At 35.4% G+C, this 22,308-nt stretch overlaps 2 protein-coding genes across 3 annotated transcripts; one reads left to right on the top strand and one right to left on the bottom strand.

Moving 5' to 3' along the window:
- The first annotated feature begins 1,783 nt into the window (after positions 1-1,783).
- LOC110109010 (putative GTP diphosphokinase RSH1, chloroplastic) lies at positions 1,784-15,201 on the top strand. The gene is made up of 24 exons (XM_020839901.2): positions 1,784-1,902; positions 2,008-2,207; positions 3,037-3,216; positions 3,406-3,471; positions 3,612-3,704; positions 3,824-3,955; positions 4,050-4,151; positions 4,220-4,297; positions 4,371-4,442; positions 7,558-7,665; positions 7,778-7,875; positions 11,256-11,316; positions 11,401-11,463; positions 11,546-11,602; positions 11,677-11,778; positions 12,036-12,191; positions 12,296-12,427; positions 12,503-12,589; positions 12,663-12,734; positions 13,668-13,754; positions 13,834-14,293; positions 14,490-14,551; positions 14,630-14,698; positions 14,842-15,201. Exons 1-24 carry the CDS (start codon positions 1,878-1,880, stop codon positions 14,944-14,946), a joined length of 2,667 nt encoding a protein of 888 aa, XP_020695560.1. The 5' UTR covers positions 1,784-1,877; the 3' UTR covers positions 14,947-15,201.
- Positions 15,202-16,192: 991 nt separating this feature from the next.
- Positions 16,193-20,027, bottom strand: LOC110108995 (60S ribosomal protein L18-2). 2 transcript variants are annotated; one of them, XM_020839880.2, is made up of 5 exons: positions 19,939-20,027; positions 19,747-19,836; positions 19,523-19,651; positions 19,243-19,425; positions 16,193-16,452 (listed from the first exon to the last, which is right to left on the bottom strand). In XM_020839880.2, exons 1-5 carry the CDS (start codon positions 19,939-19,941, stop codon positions 16,294-16,296), a joined length of 564 nt encoding a protein of 187 aa, XP_020695539.1. In that variant the 5' UTR covers positions 19,942-20,027; the 3' UTR covers positions 16,193-16,293. The 2 variants fall into 2 exon arrangements, with proteins under 2 accessions (XP_020695539.1, XP_028547804.1); XM_028691971.1 differs by having other exon boundaries at positions 19,523-19,643.
- Between the last annotated feature and the right edge of the window lie 2,281 nt (positions 20,028-22,308).

Here is a 22,308-nt window from a genome sequence, read left to right as displayed (position 1 = left end):
CGACCGTGGTCAGGAAGAACTCCAACGGTGGTCGGGGCAAAACTCCGGTGGTGATCGGGAACAATTCAAGCGATAATTTGTGGTAAGAGAGCACCAAAATTTCTCCATTCTCTTCCTTTTTCCTCTTTCTCTTACGAGAAAAATGGGGGCTATTTATAGTTTTTTAGAGTGACATGACTTGTAAATATGTGTATGGTCAATTTTCAAAATAAGAGTGGTTTGAATGAACGGCCGATATTGATCCCCTTGATCGTGGATAGTTTACTGGTAAATTGAATGCCTTAATGATATCAGAATTCAGTGATCTTGGGTTTGTTGGATTTGTCTCGTCGAGCCGCTTGATTTCATTATAAGAATGTCATATTTAGAGTTCATTTGGTATTCAAAATTGAGCTTTGAGCAGTTCAAATATGATTTGAACCATTGATTTGGGATCATTTGGGCTCGGGTCTAGCTTGTGTTTGGTGTTGATGGGTTCGTCTTTCCGAGACGTTCAGTTTGACTATGAGATTGCTATAATCGAAGTTTGGATGATCCCAATTTTATTAATGATAAACAAAATGTTAATATAATAATAATTTTAAAATAAATTAAATTGCTTTCAAGGCTATCAATATTTTGTCATAATTTTTTCCATATAAAAAGTTATTTTTCACAAATAGGCACATAATCTCTCACATTGACATGTGCTTTTCAACCGCCCTTTAGTAGGGTGTCAATATATGATACGATTTGAATATTTCACCCGAGTTTGACATGAGAATTTTGAATTCTGGTCGACCCTTTTAACAAACGAGTCAGATTTGGGTTTAATTTTTTTCGACCCAATTGAAATATCAGGTTGGGTTCGATTTTAACTTGCGAACCTGAACGCAACCCGCTTGACTTCTCTGGCGCATGCCACTCATCGCACTCACAATCACATTCACACCTATGTTTCACAGCTTGTTGCTTGCCCTCACGCTCTTTATTTTGCCCTCACCCACTTGTCGAGGCCCTGGCCCTCATCCGTCGGCCCACTAGCTTACACTCGCTGACCGCTCGCACTCCCTCTTTGAACTCAATCGGGTTAGCTTGTTGGGTCTTCTCGGTTCAAGTTCAAGTCTAAATTTTTAACCCATTCAGATAAACGGTTCAGATTCGGATCCGGCGTGTTAAGAGCAAGCTAATTTCAAATTTAATCCCAACTCTACCCAATTAGGTGTGGGGTGCGGACGGGGAGAACCATCTACACAAGCATTGTTTGGCGCTAGGTACCCGCACTCAGTACTGCTGGGTATCGCTAGGTACTAAGTACTTATGCGGATGATACGCACTCCACACATAATAATTTTTACCAATACTTGATTGACACATCTACTCCTTATCCACAACATTTATTAAACGCCATTTGGGGCCGTGGTATTACATAGCTTCAGTCCCTGCAATCCTTTCGAGAAATGAGTGAGGGTAATTTTGGCATTTAAAAAAAACAACTGTCTATTTAAATTTATTTAAAAAACTAATATAATACTGATGATGTGGAAAATGCAAGCTCACCTTCTCTTCCCGAAATATCCTCCGCTACCAAAAGGTTTATCTCTCTTAGCGCCTCCGATTTCTAGAGAGAGAAAGAGAGAGCGAAAGGTAAAAAAAATCCTCAGGTGCGGGTTTTGTGTGGTCGCTCGTCCTCGTTATCCCTTCCTCCGCCGCTCACCTTCTTGCTCGGTTCCTACTATCCTAATTCCCACCCGTTCAGCTCCACGCGAATCGCGTTCTGATATAGTAATCGAAGCAGCTTTTGAATCGAGGCAGATCATCGTTCTCTGCTGGCTCTGCGGTTCTTCGTCTTGTACTTGTTGGCGAGTCGATGAGATTTCTTGTTTCCTTTTTCCGCTATGGCTTCTGCGCCGTCGATGTCTGGTAGGGTTTGCCGCTCTTTCTATTGGCTTATTGTTTCCATATCTCGCTGGCTTCTTGCTTTGTCGGGTTTAAAATAGATTTATTGAGGGTTGGTGGAATGCGCAGTATCGGTGGAATGCGTTAGTCTTTGCACGCTATCAAAGGGCGATACAAGCGTGCGGTATGAGTGCAGTGTGCTATCATGCGCTTGGAAGGCGCCGAGGGTTCTCACCGGTTCGCTCGCGAGCACACCATGGCCGCAGTGCTTTTCAAATAGTCGGAAGTGGCCATCACGCAGGAGTAGTCGGCCTGAGGGCTTGACTTATGTGAGTATTTACTGGTTTACGTGAAGAATTTTATGCGGATGGATTTTGGCTTGTGAGTATTGAGCTTTGCTGTTTTCGTTTTATAGAAGGGATGCTAGGAGGCTAGTAGATAAAAGGATTGACAAGCTTGGGGTATCCACGTACTATTTTGAGTAGAGATTTTATTTGAGTTATGAGTATCTGTATGAAACATCATATTTGCCATAACGGGATAATTTTGCACACGTCTGGATCAAACCTTGAAAAAATCTTGATTTCTCTCTCTGCGATGAAAATTTCTGATAAATCTCTGCAAGATAGACATGTTATAATGAGGATGCAGATTAAAGTCAGGGAAAATTGGGTAAAACTTAGGAATCTGTATAGTTTATCAAACTCGATGTCTAGTTTGCTCCATTGTATTGGCTGAATTTAACAAACTTAGCTTCTTTATGGTGGAAGTAACTACTGATGGCATTTGCCACTTTCCTTTTGTTATGCACCATAAGATACAACCTGTGAATGCCTATTTTTGATGCTCCGCCTAATGCACAGTATTTTTTTCATGCAAGCTAGAGAAATGTCTGATTATCTCAGATTTACCTGCATTGCTACATGCTTTGAATAATTTTGTGACCCTATGTATATGTTTATAGATCTTGTGTGATTCATCCATTTTGCCATAGGATATAGTTTGAAAATTCGAAATAATATTTTATTGATCTGGAGGGAATAATTCTTTAGATCTTCGGCAAATTTTTCATTTTGTATTATTAATAGCTTTACAGTTGAACTTTTCCATGGTTGAACAAAGATTCCATATTGATATCTTGTTTTTTGTGTTTTATAGGCTCCTTGGGGATGCGAAGATAGTAGTGGCAGAAAACTGAGCCGTAGAAAAAATTTTGATTTTGTGACATCTCAAAAATGCATCAAATCACCCAACTTTCCTATTTCTAGCAGAACTTGGAAGATTCTTTGTTCATCTTCAGAATCTTCACATGACATTTCACCAGAATCTCTATGGGAGGTACCATCTATATCTATTTATTCTGTCCTTTTTTATTGGAAGATGTCAAGCTGGTCTTCAGAATTCAATGAATAATTAGAATAGAATTTTTGGATGCTTAAATGGCCAAACTTTGGGTTTAGCAATGCATTACGCCATGTTTAGATTAATGATTATGAATCTTATACCATTTTGAACACATGTACTCAGGATTTAAAACCTAAGATCTCATATCTTGAACCAGAGGAGTTGGAATTGGTAAATGATGCTCTGAGGGTAAGTGTTAGCCATGCATGTAACTAATTTCTCTAAAGCATGCATCTTTGGTTTATGTATTTGACATCTTGCATTGATACTCCATGTAAAATCTATGGAAGCAAATGATTACATGTAGATTTCTCATTTGGTCAGTGCAGCTGGCCTTTGAAGCACATGATGGTCAGAAGAGAAGAAGTGGAGATCCTTTTATTATTCATCCAGTGGAAGTAGCTCGTATTTTGGGAGACCTTGTAAGTCAGGCTCAGACATTTAAATAATATATAAATGACTTCCAGTAGCAAGTTACATATATTGCTGTGGGTTGTGGTCATGACCAAAGATTGATTGACTTTTTTTTTGGATTATTTAGGAGCTAGACTGGGAGTCAGTTGCTGCTGGTTTGCTACATGACACTGTAGAGGACACCAATGTGGTAACATTTGAAAGAATAGAGAAACAGTTTGGTTCTACAGTGCGAAGAATTGTTGAGGGGGAGACTAAGGTTATTAGCATTTATTTATTTTTTCTTAGAAAGCAAGGGTACCGTTTTATTTATTTTTTGTTTATTATTTGTTTTTTTTTTTAACACAACTTAGGTATCTAAGTTGGGAAAGCTTCAGTGCAAAGATCCTGACATTTCAGTTCAAGATGTAAAAGCTGACGATCTGAGGCAGATGTTTCTTGCCATGACAGAAGAGGTATTTTCATCTATATACTTTTCAGCATTTTTCATATTTATGTGACATTATTGAACAAAATGTTGTAGGTTCGTGTGATCATTGTAAAATTGGCTGACCGGTTGCATAACATGCGCACACTAACTCACATGCCTCAGCACAAACAGGTATTTCTCACTTTATAGTTTGTTTTGAGGTACATTTCTTAATTATCTTTATTTAAAGTTGCTTTGTATGCAGGCTAGTATTGCTTTGGAAACCCTGCAAGTGTTTGCCCCTCTAGCTAAGCTCCTTGGAATGTACCATATTAAGGTACTACGGAAACTTTTGTATAATTTGGTCTTGTTTGAAGGCAACTACAGAACATCTTGCAGTAATGTTTTGCAGTCCTTATAAGAAGTAATTGATTCTCGTCTGCTAAAACTATTGAAGCTATGCCTTCTTGGTGATAATTCAATAGTTTTTAACTATAAATAATATGTAAAAACTTGAAACCACAAAAGTTATGCAACTATTTGAAAACTCAACACTTCTAGAAACTTATATTGTATCAAATTTGTTTAAAACAATTGCGCAGTCAAACTATTAAAAAACTTTAGAAAAGGAAAATAGAAGGAATGAAGTCACCAAACCTAGCTTCTCACTTGTGGCAAGAAGATGATGTCGGTCGAAAATATTCAGTCTCTTATTTGATCAAGAAGTAAACTCATGGTGGAGGGAATAAAGCATCTAACTAGAACTGTATTCAGAGCAACTTCATTGAGTTTTGTATATGTTTAGACTAATATTTATAATTAAAATTCCTTTTAGAATTCCATGTTATTTGAGTTAAAAAAATAGCCCATAAAGATCAAATAAGTACACTACCAAAAGTCTAAATAACATGAATATTGTAGAAGATCAGCCACAAGCCCACATGCATCACAATAGAGGCCAGTTGCAAGAGTTATAATCATAATGTGTGGGGAGAAGAAATTAGTTTTAAGAATCACAGTAGACTGAAGAAATTCATGGGAAAGTGAGAGGTATTGGTAGAATAAGCTTGAATTGCAATTGAAACAAGGAAATTATAGGTTTAGCAAAATGTAGAAGCAATAAACACTGAACTATAGTTGAAATCACAAGTAGCATGAGGAAACAACTTCACAACAAATAGTGCTCTACATCTATTCTAAAAAAAATTAGCTGCGATAAGTAATATTTGTTAAGCAAATATGAGCATAATTGTTACACTTAATGTAGATAAATCCATGAGTCATTTATGCAAGTCTGCCTCTTCATCGTCTTAGGTTTCTCTACTATCCACTATCAGTTGTGGACATAATTTTATCTCCAATAGTAGTTTCAAGCATAAAGTCAATGTGATTGTTTAGATAACATGCAAATAATTTTTGGATGTGATATTCAAAAGAAGTGATGAAAAGAAAATCTAAGGTTGATAATTCATGATATAAAATCAAATCAAACATATTTTAAATTGAACTAACACTCGAATTTATCGGGATTTCTAACTTGTAAGCATTTATCGCAAATCTTTGTATGAATTCATGTCCTATTTTTTCTAGCAATTAATTTCATAAGGATTTATGTAGAAATTTTTTAAGGATTTTGATATATTATCTTATCACTTGGATTGAATTGAATTTTATGTATCGACAATTCTGCAATAGATTTATAATTATTATACTAACTATCAATTTCCCGTGAATATTTGCATGAAAATAATACATATGGATTGAGAATAGTACAATGTGATGTAATGCATGTAATAGTACAATGTGATGTAATGCAGTTATATTTGAGAATAGCACAAGAGTACACCATAAATTTTAGAAGGTAGGCAACCACTTTAAATTCTATTAAACAAGAAATTGATATTCATGCAGGGCGCCATGAAATCTTGTTGATGTCTTTGAAGCTAGCAACTAAGTTATTAGACTTGAAGAAAGAAATAAGGTTTTTTTTTTTATGTCATAAATTTGGATATATGCTTATTTCAATCTCTCAAGCATTTGATCACTTGCATCACCCTGTTCATCTCTGGGCTTAATTTATTAATTAATTTCATATTAATTTTGGTTTTTTCTTGTTGCAACAGAAGAACCTCTCCCCAAACTAGTGAAACCTCAAAGGGGTCCCATCTATGATGCGCCGACACGGACACGATACGACACAGACACGGGACACCGCAATTTTTAAAAATATAGGACACGGGTGCGGCGTGGACACGGCATAATAATTTTTTAATATAATATATAGAAATTAAGGTGACATTATAGTAAAAATGATAAGCAATCATTTGCGACGTAGTAGTCTTAGGACACATTTTTATTCCATGGCCAGAAATTTTAAGTAGATGTGCCTTCACCCTAGAATAAGATCCTTTGTAGGTGCCACCACAATAATTGCATTTTAATGACACATTCCCTCCTCCAAATATTTTTCCTAATTTTGTAACATGAATTCATAATGGCTTATCAGTTTTTACAGATGGCTCTTTTGAACCTTACCTAATCCATTCCTGCCAGCAGCAGAGCTCATTTTTCTAACAAACCAATCATACATATGAATACATCAAATTAAATTGATATGAAGTGAAATTAAAATACACCAATAATAAGACAACATGAATACAACAATATACCGGTCTGCCGGGGGTCCAAGGGGGCGCTGCCCCCTGGCGGGGTTCGACCTGACCGAAGTTAGGAAAAACTTTGAAGTTCTGCTTGTTTTTAAAGTTCGTAAGTTGTTTGTATGGGAAGATACCGAGTGATACCGAGCATGTACCTAGCAGTACCGAACATGTACCTAGCGGTACCGAACATATATTGAGCAATACCGAGCATGTATAGAGCGGTACCGAGCATGTACCTAGCGATACCTCATTTAATAACCGGATCCGTGTGTTTGATTTTAATTTTAATTTTTTAAATTGCGACACGCCAATGACGTGTCGGACACGTGTCCATGCCGTGTCCGATGCGTGTCCGTGTCCGACACGTGTCCTACACTGCATACCCTCTTTAAGCGGAGTGTAGGTGCATCATTGGGTCCCATTGTTTGATGCAATAAAAAACCCTTTTCCAATTTTCACAAAATAATCCTGTTATGGTAATAGGAATTAGACCTTTTGATCTTCATTGGATTTCAACTAAATTAATCTTTCGGGGAGAAATATCATCTTTGATTAAATGGTCATAGGTTTTTGTGCCTATCTGCATAGTCTTCTTGTTGATTCATTTGGTTCTTGGTTGAAAGTATGATTTGATAAGTTATCTTTCGGTATTTAGTCGAGGTACTTGATTTGTAAAAGGTAGAGTTATTTAGGGAAATTGTGTACACTGTTGAATGCTTACATACACCTGTAATATTGTCATTTTAGCACACAATTATGCTTATTTAAATCATAATACGTTTGTTCATGCAGTCAGAATTGGAATACTTGTCTTTTATGTATACACATCCTCATGATTTTGCCGAGCTCAAGAAGAGAGTTGAGGATCTTTCTAAAGAGCATGAAAAGGAACTTGAAGAGGCATGTATAGTTGTTTCTTTAGATTCAGCCATGGTTTGCGGTTAATTTTTTCTAACTTTGAATATTGATCCATGTAACATGTAACACTAAATATTTTCTTGATCCTATCCAGGCTAAGAAGGTTCTAAGGAGAAAAATTGAGCAGGACCAATTTTTGGATTTTATGACCGTTAAAATAGAAATTTGTTCAGCTTGCAAGGAATTATACAGGTAAGGACATGCAGCTCAACAAGTTTCTCCTGTTTGTTTTGTAATTTCTTTATTTGACAAAATATTGTGTCACGACGAAATATTAAAAACTAAAATGTCAACTATAATTTTCATATAAACCAAGCCGAAGCCTATCGGTTAATAGACTATTAATATATCACAAGAATATAAAAACCCTTTTGATGTTTTTAATATTTAAAATTTTAGTTGTCGAACTATGCAGCATTGGGTAGGCTAGGGTCCCCCGCCGGAGTGCTCTCCTTCTATCCTTCTTGTGCACATTGCAAACCAATGAAGGGGCTCTCCTTCTCACTTGAGGGGTCCTTTTTTGTTTCATTTTGGTTGTTCCTTGTATTGTACGGTTGTATGGAATGCTTTTACTGATGTAACCTTCTTCCTTTTTGTTTTGTGTGTTGGGAGGAGTAGGCCTCTTTTCCTACCGCTTGTATTTTTCTTTTCTTATTAATATATGTCATGTGCAACTTTCAAGGTAGGTTAGGGTCCTGCTAGAAGACCCATGCCCCATCACATTCATGTCCTACTTGAGTAATAAAAATTTTCAAATTTCTTTCTTGCAAAGTGCACTTGCACATCTTTCTTGTAAAGTTAAATTAACTAGTGGGCATCAAAAACTAATTCTTGGACTATCATTTTGAAGATGGAAGTTTTATAAAGAATGATAATACATATACAATTGAACTAAATGGAATTTTCATACCATGCATAAAGGAATTGGCCAATATATACAATCAATTGTTCAGATGCTTTTTGCTTTATTGATTTTGGCCAACAAACATAGGTGTTTTATGTAGAAAATGTTAATCATGAAAATCATAGAGAGTACACCATGGTAGGATTTTAGCATATGTGGGAATTGTATACACAATAGAATCATTCATTAATGGAGGTGCATGCATTGCATTCCTGCTAGACAATTCATGGATATTGGAGAGGGCTATATGTGGAATTAAAAAAATTCACGCCATAGGTTTGCTAAGAGAGTTTTTTGCATTTAGTGTCAAATTTTCAGAAGACTGATTTGATTGTGGAAAAGATAGAACTAGGAGATTTCACCTTATTTTGTGATGAATTTCTATGGTTCTAGGTTTCTCATAGACACAAGCATTTATGGTTAATTACCTCTCTCGATAACGAGAGCGGAATTTTGATTAAAGTTAGTTGTTAGATAAGTGCTAAGTGCTTATTATATAGTAGCAGTAACATGGTTTTAAATTTGAAGAAAATTATCACCTTCAGCATAAAGCAGATGATGGGGGGAATGATGACAAACTTGATTAAGATTTCATGATTTTATCATCTCAGATTATTATGAACCCTAATTTATTTATTCATAGGAGATTCTTGACCCAATTTGACCAAAGGATCATTGTCAGCAATTATAGGTTGCATCATTCAAGGGGATTTTGTAAACCAGAGGATGTTAGTATGAAGGAATGAATTTAATTCAACCTTAACTAATAAATATTTTTTTGAAGATCTAGGTGACATAACCACTAAAGAGAAGGTGAAGGAGATGGTGAGTGGAGGTTGTAGATGAAGGAGAGGGAGAATAGGAAAATGTCTAGATTATTACCCCTTCAAAGATCCTGGCACCTACAACTTTTATTGCTGCACCTTTGATCCCCACTACACTAGCAATAACTTTGCTTACCTTAACTCCGACAATTGCAGTTGAAAAGTTGAGATTGGAGGCGCCACTGCTTGCTGAGGTGTCCGCCTTTGCTTAAAGTTTGTGTTGGCTAGGAAACGACTCCTCAAGCAAGATAACCTTCTAAAAGAAGAAATCCAAGAGTTTTAAAATTGAGATGACGCATAAGGTGAGCAAGCGGTTGACAGGGGTACTAATCGTTCATCCTTATCACATCTTTAAAACTTCCTATTTTAATGAATCCAACAAGGTATTTTTTTATGGGTAAAAGAGGATGGTAGAACTAAAGCTAGCTTCAATGCGGATCCGCATGCCTTTAGGGAGAATTGAATTCAATTGCTTACGATATAAGCATCTTTATCTTCTCAAGTGAGTTATAGAAATTGTGAGTAAATTCCAATGGTCATGATTCATAAGGATGTTATGCAAAGGCAAGTTGAGTGCTGACAATCAACTATGGCCTTCAAGATGTATGCTCAGTTTGAGTGATTTATCTTCAATCTACTTCATAAAATAGTCGATCATTACTAGTATAAATCACCCCTTATTGTGTGCTGGACATAAAAGACCAAGTAGGTTCATCACTCAGACAACAAATAACTAAGGAATAATGATCATTTGAAGCTTATGAGGTGGTTGTAGATTTGAAATAGCAAACTTTTGGCATGGAATGTACTTTCTTGAAAATTCTTTCAAGTCATTTATTGAAATCAACCGAAGTAGCCTTGTCATAGAGTCTGATGGTCAATCGTTCTTCCTACACTCCCCAAAATATGTTTCTTTTTAAGATGTCGGCAATCTTGGTCTCATGTGCGCATGAGAGATTATTAGAGACAGTGATCTCCTAAGGACTTGGCCATCGATGAACAAATATTATGCTATTTTGATTTTGAATCTCTTTTGATCTTTGATCTGAGCTATAGGATTTGACCTATTATGGTGTGTTTGACAAAGGGATCAATCCAACTCATTGTGAGATCAACTCTTATAGCTTCAACTTCTTTTATACTAGGGCAAGTTAAATAGATTGCAAGTCAGCCATCATTGTTACTGTACTTGGACAATAATTCAGCGAATTGACTTAATTTGAGGGATTTGTGATTCAAAAGTAGTTTTGTTTTTTTTCATTTTAAACTTTGAAAAGATATTATGATACGCCCTAGGGTTTGTGATTTGATTGATTGTTAATTGGGAGTCGAAGAAAACTGCGAGATGCTTGGTTCCTATTGCTAAAGCAAAGCACAAGCCAACAAGTAAGCTGTCATACTCTACTTGATTGCTTGTCACTCAAAAGTAAATTTATATTGCAGAAGTTAGAATGATATCCATTGGGCTCTTAGATTCAGACTCCTTGCTATCGACAAAGAGAGTGCTAAGCAAGTCTTCATGGATCTTTTTTTTCATTTTGAAACCCTTAGGAGAGTGAAGTTGGCTAATGCATGTGCCTTGATGGTAGTCAATTGCCTTGCCCATCTTAGATGTTGACCAGAGTGATTTGCCATTTTAGAAATTGGCTAGAGTGATCTAGTTTCGATAGTAGAATTTAATTCATTGTTGAAGATAAAGAATAACATCAAAGTAATGCTTTTCTTACTGTTGAAACTAACCCGAAAACATACATGGTTTCGTTCAGTTTTCTGGTAAATACCACAAGTTTCTTGATTCTTCTTTGAATAATCCTTAAACCGAATAACCTTTGATTATACTGCAGTATATACAAGCAGATGTTGAAATCAAAAACTTCAATAAAGGAGGTTAATCAAATTGCACAGGTTTGTCATAATAGTAGTATGGATATAAAATTAAACTTGACAGTTTTCACCATTTGAAACTTTATGATGCTACCCTGTCACCAGCTCCGCCTTATCATAACACCAAAGACACAGATCGGTGTTGGGCCTTTATGCAGTGCACAACAGGTAATATACTGCTTTTTCTCATGGTTTTCTCCTAGTTTGCTTATAGATTTTCCTCACGCTAATGAACTCATTGTTCATGTAGATATGCTATCATGTTCTTGGTCTTGTCCATGGGATATGGACTCCCATACCATCTGCTGTGAGTTTAATGCATATGCTTTATCAACTTTATCATTCAACTTATGGAGTTTGATAAGCAAAATTCTTTGATAGATGAAAGACTATATTGCAACTCCTAAGCCTAATGGTTATCAAAGCCTTCATACAACAGTGATCCCATTTCTCTATGAAAGCATGTTCCGGTTAGAAGTTCAGGTGATTTCTTGTTATGCATTTTTTATTACTAAGGCTGTGTTTGGGATGGCTTTCTTATTGCTTCTTAAAGCAGCTTTCAAATATAAAAATTAAAAATTTTTATCTAGAAAGCTGTGTTATGAAGCAATAAGAAAGCCGTCCCAAACAAAGCCTAAGTTTGGGAGGATATGATCCAGTTATTTATTAGATTCCGATCTACTACTTATGTGGTAATTACTGCGCCGCTTATTGCACCCATGATTTGGAGAATTTGGCAGGTAAGGACAGAAGAGATGGATTTGATAGCTGTGAGAGGTATTGCTGCTCACTACAGTGGACGAGTTGTCACTGACATGGATGGACATGGACTGTATCGTGGAAGAAATTTGAAAGGAAAACCAATGTGCTTGAACAATGCAGACATTGCTCTCAGGGTACACCAGCTGTTATAATCAAATTGCAAGTTCTTAAATGTTTGATTAATGAAATGTGAATAATAGAAAATATTTGCCTGTCTTTATTGTCTGATTCTGTATAGATTGGCTGGCTTAATGCTATAAGGGAGTGGCAAGAAGAGTTTGTTGGCAACATGAGTTCAAGAGAATTTGTAGATACTGTCATGCGAGACTTGTTAGGGAGCCGTGTATTTGTTTTTACCCCTAAAGGAGAGGTAGATCTTTTTCTTTCTCTGATTGTTTCTACAAGAACCTTGACTATTTCAAACTCTGGTTGATGACTTATGCAGATAAAGAACTTGCCCAAGGGAGCTACCGTTATTGATTATGCTTATCTTATACACACTGATATTGGGAACAAAATGGTGGCAGCAAAGGTGTGCTGTTTTAATTAGTCAGAGTTGAAAATAAGAACACTGGAACATCAATTTGTTTTTTTGCCTCCTGCAGGTCAATGGTAATCTCGTTTCTCCAATGCATGCTCTGGCAAATGCTGAAGTTGTGGAGATAATTACATACAATGTTAGTATTCTGGTTTTCATTGACACTCTTCATTGTTTTAACCTGTTAGACAGTTTTTTTGCCATCTCCATGATTTGAGTTTTTTTGTTGAATATGCTATTTGTCGGCAGTATATGGTTGTTTAGATTTGAATGTTCCTATTAAGTACTTTAATGTGTTTATACTGTTCTTGAGGCTGTTATGGCTCCTATAACAGGCATTCTGACAGAGTACTGAATTTTTAGTTACAAAAAGGATAGATGCACAATATTTTCAACTGGAAAACTATTGTTTAGCCCGTCATAAGTGGATGGAGTTTGTTTGATAACTTGCAAATTTGCATGTATTTCATTGGTTTGTTTGCCGTGTAATTGATAGTAAATACTTGAGTTTGCAAGTAATCCAAGAGGAAATACTTGAGTTCGCAAGAAACCCTAGTAGTAATTGATAAAAACAGCAAGAAAACACACAAGAACGTGATGAAAACAACCCAAAATCAGTCGATTGTATTAGGGAAATCCAAAGCAAGACAAACAAAGCAAGATACAATTGATCCTCAATTTGAGAGGAGGATCGTTCTCTCCCAATCTCTAGAAGAAGTTCTATGACCTAACCCTAAAACCACTCGTACTACTACTACATTGATTTCCTAATTCAAATTCTTTCCCTCTCTCCCTAGCCGCCCCCCTATCTTTCTTTGCTTTGCTTCTAGTGGGGCCCACGGCATAAGGCGGAACATTAATGGGAGGCGGCAAAGTGCCCGCCTCCTGTAAATAATAGCCGGCCTCTGGGCCGGTTCAGGATGAACCGGGCTAACAGTAATTTATTTTAGAAAGATTGAAACAGTGCTAAATGAGAATTCATTCATCTAATCCCTTTTTTATTTTAAGAAAATGGTTTCGTAATGTGGATGATTTGACTTAATTTTAATTTATCTAATGAACATGCCATTAGGCATTATCGAGCAAATCTGCTTTCCAAAGGCATCGTCAGTGGTTGCAGCATGCAAAGACTCGCAGTGCCCGGCACAAGATTATGAAAGTACGAACTGTTCTTTTGTTACTACTTAGATTTTATTTCTTTTTCTATTGCTCGACTGATTAAATCATTTGTTAATTAGTTCTTGAGAGAGCAGGCTGCACTTTCCGCTGCTGAGATTACTGCAGACACAGTAAATGATTTTGTTGCTGATCTCGAGAAAGAGAATGATTATGATCCCAAGTTTTCCATCCTTCAAAATGACAGAAAATCAATATGGGAAAAAATACTCGCCAGTATTGACGAACTTCCTTCAATTAAAAAGCACCGTGAAAACCTGGTACACGTTAAGAATACCTTAGGCATTCCTAAGATTAACGGGAAGCATAACAAAGCTTTTCAAAAAGGAAGCGTTAAGGTTAATGGCAGCTCTGTGATTTCAAGTGATGGATTTACTGAGCTGATGCATTCAACTATCTCAATGTATAATAAAGAAGTTTTGCCTGGTCTAGAGGGTTGGAAAGCGAGCAAAATAGCATTGTGGCACAGTATAGAAGAACATTCGGTGCAATGGTTTTGTGTAATATGCATTGATCGAAGAGGTGAGTAAAGCTCTCCATTTTCATATTTATTTAGGCCTCATTTGGGACGGCTTTCTTATTACTTATTGAAGCAGCTTTGTAATACAAAAATTAAAGTTTTTATACTAAAAAATTATTTTAAGAAGCTGTAAGAAAACCGTCCCAAACAAAACCTTAATTTGATTTCCTCGGATTGATGTAATGATAACAATTACAGGCATGATGGCTGAAGTTACATCAGCTTTGACTGCAGTTGGAATGACGATATGCTCGTGTGTGGTTAGTGATTTTTGACCTTGTAAGTCTTCAGATATCTACCAAATGATTCCCTTCCTAACTCTCAATAGCATTATTCAGGCTGAGGTCGATAGGAAAAAGGGCATGGGCGTTCTATTATTCCACATAGAAGGGACTTCTGAGAATCTAGTAAGTTATTTTTTGAAACTAGACTTTGCCCATATTTGTATTAGCAGTATTTGTGTTAAATTATACTTTTTATAAATTGTTCTTTTATTTTTTTCTATTATATGTGATTGAATATGTTTCACCTAATTCCCAACCATTTGCAGATAAATGCATGCTCAAGCGTCGACGTGATCCTCGGCGTTCTTGGCTGGACTGCCGGTTGTAGTTGGTCCAAGTCTGCAATGGATGACAACTTCTTTGAATGCTAAGATATATAAATCTTGTGAAGAAAAAGGTATTCAATTTATACGTTAAAGGTCAGAATAATAAGAAGAGACCTGCAGTCAGCTAATTTTGATAATCATTGGAAGAGGAGGGGGGGAATGTACATAGGAAGAGCAATTAGGTCTCAGTCTTATATGATTTTTTGTGCAGGCTGTTCAGACTGATTGATTGAACACTTTACTGTGGAAATGTTAAGATTAGTTATTTATGTTTTTTTTATCCATTTTGTTACTTATCAATTGACTTTTTTTATATGAGTGCATTTTTTGTCTGGGCTGGCCTTTTTTGGGTGGCATCAATGGGTAAATATTAATTCACCAAAAAATTTTAGAGTGAAGCTGCTGCTAATGCAAATGACAGCTTTATAGAGTAATAATGGCTGGAGGAGAATTATTCTGTACGGACATCGGATAATTCTGAGTGCGAATTAATGTCATGTCGTTTGGTACATAATGGTTCATAACATAGGTACACCGCAAAAAAGTGATTTAGCGCATCCTGATTTGTTTTAAATGGCATCCGGTGTTCACGCAGAATAATGGATGAGGGTCTTATATTTTCATGGAATTTTCTAATAGAAAGTAGGGATGTCAAATTTTGACACAAACCGAAACCCGACCTGAACCCGACCCGGAAAAATCCGGGTTCGGGTCAACCCGAACCCGAAACAGGTCTGGTTTGGGTTGAACAAATCAACCCGTTCAAAAATCGGGTCGGATTCGGGTTGACAAAGTAACCGAAATTGACCCAAAAGTGACACGAAAACTCATATTTGACCCGAAAATTCGAGATTGACCCGTTTTTGACCCGATTTTGTCCCTAAAATTGAATATTGACCCGATTTTGACCTGAAAATTAACAATTTAAGGTCAACTTCGGGTCATTCGTGTCGGGTCGAGTTGACCCGGACCCGAATTGGGTCGGGTTCGGGTCCGAAAACCTGACCCATTTTTAAAAACGAGTCAGGTTCGGGTTGACCCGAACAGTGCCGAGTCAATTTCGAGTTCGACCCGAACCTGACCCGCCGACCCGAATTTATATAATACTTTTTCTTACAATTATCACATTTTATTATACAAAAAGATTTCTTATAGTGAAATTTTTTTTTAAAATAATAACAATCAAACAAAAATATGACAAATCTAAAAATTAAAATAGCAAAAATGCTCCTCATTTCTCTCTCATTGGTGATCTGCAAATGCTCAGAGAGAGAGAGAGAGAGAGGAGAGAGAGAGAGAGGAGAGATATTTATTGTAAAAAAGATGTGCAGAAAACTATTGTGATATACTCATGATTAGGGTTTAGGGCATTAATGTTTGATCAGAAACATTTCAAACCCTAAATCCCCGGCTATTTCTCCTGCCCCTAGCCTTCTCAAATTTTCTTCCCTTAGAACGGACATAGGGTTTTGTGTGGCTGTGTGGAACACCAGGAGCTGGGCCAAAGTGCTTCACTGCTTCCCTGCCATTCTTAGGACCTCTCAGAAGAACCTGTTGTTGAATAAGCAGGAAAGATTATTAGTGTTAACAATTCAGAGATGCTCACAAAATGAGGTGAGATTGTTCAGAACTTGAATTGGATTGCATTCTATTTTGATTGAAATTATGGTATTTTAAGCCATTGTTGTGATTATTGCATGAGTATTGGAACTTGAGTAATCTCTTAGGCTTCATTTGAGATTATTTCTTATTGCTTTATACAACAGTTTTATGGTAAAAATTTCTTTGAAGGAGCGAAAAAAATAATGATCTAAAGTTATTCCAAACAAAGCCTTAGACCAACTCCAACCGAACTACATACCACAATATTTCGCTGCATTTGAACTCCAAATCTCATGCCAAAATTTAATAGGTGAACAGTGCGAAGCCAATATTGCTGTCAGATTGTTCACATTCCCCAAAAAATTGTGTTGCTCAATTTGCCGAAGACGAGCGCGAAAGAGGAGAGAGATTGTTACCTTCGCTGGAAGCGTGCGAAAGAAGAAAGAAATGCAGTTCGATTGAAGACGAATTACAACAATTTGAAATTTTATTACATTTCAGATGGGAAAATAGGTTTTTCGGTTGGAGATGCCCTTAGTCTCTATTAGATGCTAGTTAATCTCTCCCAATTTTCTCTTTTTTTTGGGACATTTAGGACATTTAAGGCAATCTCAAACATAATGCATACACAAATACTCGAATCTGAGACCTTTTTTAGTTGGAAGTCTAAGCTCTCAATCAATAGGCCAAGGTGAGCTGTGTCTCTCACTCTTTTCACTACCCTAATTCTCCTCTTATCTACTAAACTAAACAGTGGATCAGAGCTAGATTTTCATTGTAAAACTTGAATAAAAAAAAAGGAAAAAAGGCCATAAAAACAGGCTCAAATGTCAAAATGAAAACCTATCTATCTATAGTAATTAGAATATAGGATTAAATCTAATATATTCCTAAACAATCCACAAACAGTGGCAATGCTCTCTATAGTAACAATACAGAAATACAGACTAAATAATAACTCTTGCAAAAATTTAGCCTACCATGAATTTAATACAATGCCCAATTCATGAAAGCCAAAACTAAATTGATAGATATTTATACTTCTACTATTCTGAAGAGAATATGATAATACATCAATAACACTTAAAGTTTTAGTTGTTATTTTACAAAATAAAAAGTAATATAAGAAAATATTTATCATTTAGCTTCAGAAGAAATATTTTTATGTTTTTAGAAGCATATTTTCAATGAGAAGAATAAAATAATTAATGCTCATGAAAATTTTTTGATGCAAGTTATATATTATATGGCTGATATGATGCTTATAGCTTGTCTTATTATTAATAATTTTAAAAAATATAAAAAATTCTGTTTGGCAATATTAAGGTAAAATTCGTATTTAAATTCTGCTGAAAACATAGGGTCAAAATAAAAATTTACACAAACTTCCTATAGACTATGAAAAGTTAAAAAATAATCATATTAAAAATTATTTTTAAAAATGAAGAAATTAATGTAGGAAAATTAAATTGAAATTTACATAGCAAACAAATATTTACAAAATTAAATTTGCTAATATAAACTAAAAAGGCTAATTAAAATTCAAAACAAAGATGATATAAAGAAAAATTAAACACAAAATCAAATAAAAAAAGGAGAATTTACATACATATCATTTTATTTCATGCTATTTACATATCTAACACCTTAACTTTAATATTTCATGCCTACCACCTATGGATCAAATATGGATGCAATGAATGAAATATCAAAGTTTATAAAGTAGTATTAGTGATAGTAATGAAATATAGTAGTGACATATTTGATATTAAAATTGTATATAGGTAGTAAATATGAAATTTTAAAATTTTAAGTGTTAGATATGTAAATAACATCAAATAATGGTATGGGTCGCAGTAATACAATACATGAGTGACATATTTTATATTAAAATTGTATATGGGCATAAACTATTAAAGTTTTAAGTGTTAGATATATAAATAGCATAAAATAAAGAAAAACAGTTAGAAAAAATAATCACAATTCCTCTCAAAGAAATCATTCCAAAAGGCAAATTTAATGTGTTTTCTTCTAAAAACTCAAAATTATTTTGCGTTCTCTTAAAAATGCAAATAAAATTTTCCATTTATGTAAAAACACAGATTAATTTTATGTTTATGCTCCATCTTAAATTATAATCAAGTTGATCCTCTTCTCCTTATTTGATACTTTTGATATTCTGATTTATCATAAGTTCTTGTTATATATGTTACTTTTGAAAATTGGGCATAGCACAAATATTTGCCAAAATTTAAGAATTGGGGAACCAAACGGTTTTACCATTATGCTTTACTAAGGCTTCGTTTGGGACAACTTTTTTGCTGCTTTCTAAACGAAATTTATGTACTAAAAAATAGGTGTATAAAGTAACAAACAAAAAGTCCAAGCAATTTTATAAAGTAACAAAAAGCTGTTCCGAACGAGAGAAATTATTCTATGCGTACGCCGAATCCGTCTGGAGACCAACTAGAATGAGCCATGCCAGTACCGCGGCTCAGGACTGGTCGGTACCGCGGCTCGATACTGCTCGGTACCGCGCTAGGTATTGCTTACGTGGCTCATTATGGTTGGTATCTGAATTTAGAAATGTGTTTGGCATTCGGCGTGCCCCCGAAAGAAGCCTAAATCCAATCAAATTCTTCTTGAATAGGATTGATCAAATTCAGGTTTACTAAACCCTAATTTCAAGTTTTCAACCAAACAGACTGCAAGAATGGCAATGGGTAGAAGATTTAGTACCGTGTTCTGCCCAAGAGGTGCACGAAGGGCAAGCTGATCGAAGGTAAGGCATTCTCCTCCGGCCTTCAGTATCCTCGCCCTCGCAGTCTCCGTGAACCTCAAAGCAGTAACCTTGAGCGCTGGAATCTCATGCACCCTCTTATCATCCGTCACGGTTCCAACAATTACAGCAATATTGTTCTCCTGAACACAGAAAGATTTTTTTTTTTCTTTATTACAATCCAAAGTCTGTAACGAATTGAATCGAACGAACAAGCATCCGTGGAATTCCAAAATCGACCTTCCCGTTCATGAATTGGATGAGCCTCCTGAGCGAGATTGGAGGCTTATTGACCTTGCTCATAAAAAGCCGCTTCAGAACAACAGCATTAAACTTGCTTCCAGTTCTCCTCACCAGAAACCTGTATAGCTATCGGAACAGCATAGCGGAAAGAAAAATCAGCCGCGTTAAATAAACCAGAGGAACGACTATCAGAAATGACGTTTCGACTCAGATCTGATCACCTTGACGAGCAGCTTGAGGTAAGCATCATCGCTCTTCGGCGCGGTACGCTTCGTCTTCTTGCTCCTACCGCCGGCGATGAGATCGATACCCTGGATCGAATATAGCAAGGACGATTAGGTTTGACCGATTAGACAAGAATCGAGAGAGGACCTGGGGCTCGATTAGGGTTCTTGGCATGGAGAAGGAAGTACCATGGCTCCTAGACGGCCAACCAGTCGGCGCGCTGGCGGCTTCTCTCCTGCATTCCGGGTCTCTTGTCTGCCCTAATTTGCCAAACTTTTTATACTACACAAAATTTTGTAAGTGCATCTCCAACCGAAAATCTCATTTTTCACTCCAAAATGCAGGGAGATCAAAAAATGCCGTATTTCATCTCCAATCCAACGCCATTTTGCCGCTAAAATGTTCGTTTTCTTTCGCGCCTTTCTTCCCAACGTGTTCGGTAGAGAGGAAAAAAATGGCGCACATGAACAGTGCGACGAAGATGGTCTGATAATTCAACTTGAATACCTTTTTATTAGACATAATAATAAATTTATTAAAAATTTATCTGCATTTTATGCACTTACAATTTGATTATATTATATAAATGACTTAGATTTTTTTTTAGATAGATTCCTTATTGCTTTTTGCTTTGTAGCCGAAAATTTGCTAGTTCAAAAAATTTTGGAACTAAAAAACTGCTTTATAAAGCAACAAGGAAGCTATTCCAAATGAAACCTTGGTTATCACGTCTACTTTAATTATCCCAAATTTGGTCGAAATGGGCATTACATTCATCGAATTTATTTTGAGATAAATGCAATATAATTTTTTATTGATTTATCATGTATTACAATCATCTCAAAGAAAATATGATAGTTATATGAGTTCATTGGAATACACAATCTAATTCTAACACAAAGAAAAGAACAAAAACATTTTTTTAAAAAAAATCAATACACAAAGCCAAATAATTGTACACATATTCATTTAGGTTTTGTTTCGGACGAGTTTTTTACTGCTTTCTAAAGCATCTCTCTAGTACAAAAATCTCTCAAAAATTTTTGTACCATAAAACTGCTTTAGAAAGCAATAAGAAAGCCACACCAAACGAAGCCTTAAGTGATAATTACATCTTATTACATCCTTGGTAATATTATTTGATTGAGGCATATTACAATACTAATTCCTCAGATATAACCAGAGGCGAAACCGCTTTTCATTTTAGGGGGACAAAATTTTAATATAAATACACTAATATTTTTTAAAAAATAAAATTAAGACACAATTCAAAGCAAAAAAAAAAAAATTGCATTGCATTATAATAGATAAATTGGAAATTATTACAACTTTATTGATTTATTTTACATTTTTTGATGATGTTGCATAACAACTTCATTAAAAATCAAATTAAACACATTTTTTCAATGTAAGACATCAAATAGTCGTTGAATCAATCATCACTCATCTTACTATGCAATTGATGTTTGATAATCCTCATTGTAGAAAATACTCTATCAATTGTAACAGTAGCAACTAATGTTAGAGTAATAAGTCTATAAACTAAAGATACACACCATCCTTCTTGACCTTAATAACTTGCTTTGCAAGATCAGCAATACTGCTTAGAGAGGAGAACTCATCACTTGTACGCATATCAATAACATAAATTAATAATTAATTTTTAAGAGCAACAAGCTCAATTTTAGAAAAATTATCTAGATATAACACTGCCAGACACATTAATTTCCTCTCATCATAAGCAAGGAAGGAATCACTTGAGTTTAAGCATGTTACATAAAGAAGCAACTCAATATTAGATTCAAAAAAGCGGTTGTTTAGCTCTTGAAGTTGCATGTTAACTATAATATAAATAGCTGAACACGATAATGATATGGATAAGTTATCTCTTCACCTCTTCGTACTGAACCAACTAAAACAAAGCTAATGCCATGTTTTAGTTCTTTGTTGGTGAGTTCATGGTCCAAATAAGTTGGAATGAACATTGAAATCCCAAGAGATTGGGGTGCAGTGAAGTGGACATTACCAAGGCAATGTTAAAGGAAAGCAATATAATTTCTCCTACTCCTATCAACAGATTTTGTGGAGTTTAAAAACTCTAATTACAATCAAATGATTATTTTATTTCATTTTAATAAGCTTTCAATCATTCAAGCTACTAATTAGGCCATAAGACAAGAGGAACACCAAAAGGAAGAATGAAAAGTGGAATAAATCATAATGAAAAAAAAAAAAAAATCTATAACAACAAGATAAACAGTTCTGCCCCTGGATATAACATAAAGTCCAAAAGATAATCATCCTCTTTATGTCAAGATAAATAGTAACAAAAATATAAAAAAAAAAACAAAATATATTTTATAAAAGAACTTGCAAATATTAGAGACATTTCAAAAACTTTGCCTAAAAAACTCTTCTCCTTGCACCCACAATAGTGACTTCGGCGCAAATCAATTGGAAACAAAGGGTTTATTGGGAGAGTTTTTGTTGGAGAGTCTTAAGAGGGACGTTAGCAGATTAGTAAAGCGGTGTCACACCTGTCAGTTAGCCAAACAACG

This window comes from Dendrobium catenatum, unplaced genomic scaffold (assembly GCF_001605985.2).
Source record: "Dendrobium catenatum unplaced genomic scaffold, ASM160598v2 original_scaffold_96786, whole genome shotgun sequence".
NCBI classification, from domain to species: Eukaryota; Viridiplantae; Streptophyta; class Magnoliopsida; order Asparagales; family Orchidaceae; genus Dendrobium; species Dendrobium catenatum.
This window is presented reverse-complemented; position numbering and strand designations above follow the sequence as displayed.

Bases quoted from the DNA above. Each gene is read 5' to 3' on its own strand.
- LOC110109010 (XM_020839901.2), top strand. From the start codon at position 1,878: ATGGCTTCTGCGCCGTCGATGTCTG. The intron at 3,472-3,611 runs GTAAGTGTTAGC...TGGTCAGTGCAG, and splicing joins TGGTAAATGATGCTCTGAGG to CTGGCCTTTGAAGCACATGA. The intron at 4,152-4,219 runs GTATTTTCATCT...AAAATGTTGTAG, and splicing joins TTCTTGCCATGACAGAAGAG to GTTCGTGTGATCATTGTAAA.
- LOC110108995 (XM_020839880.2), bottom strand. The intron at 19,652-19,746 runs GTGATCAGATCT...CTGTTCCGATAG, and splicing joins ACCTCAAGCTGCTCGTCAAG to CTATACAGGTTTCTGGTGAG. The intron at 16,453-19,242 runs GTACTAAATCTT...ATTCAACAACAG, and splicing joins CACCTCTTGGGCAGAACACG to GTTCTTCTGAGAGGTCCTAA.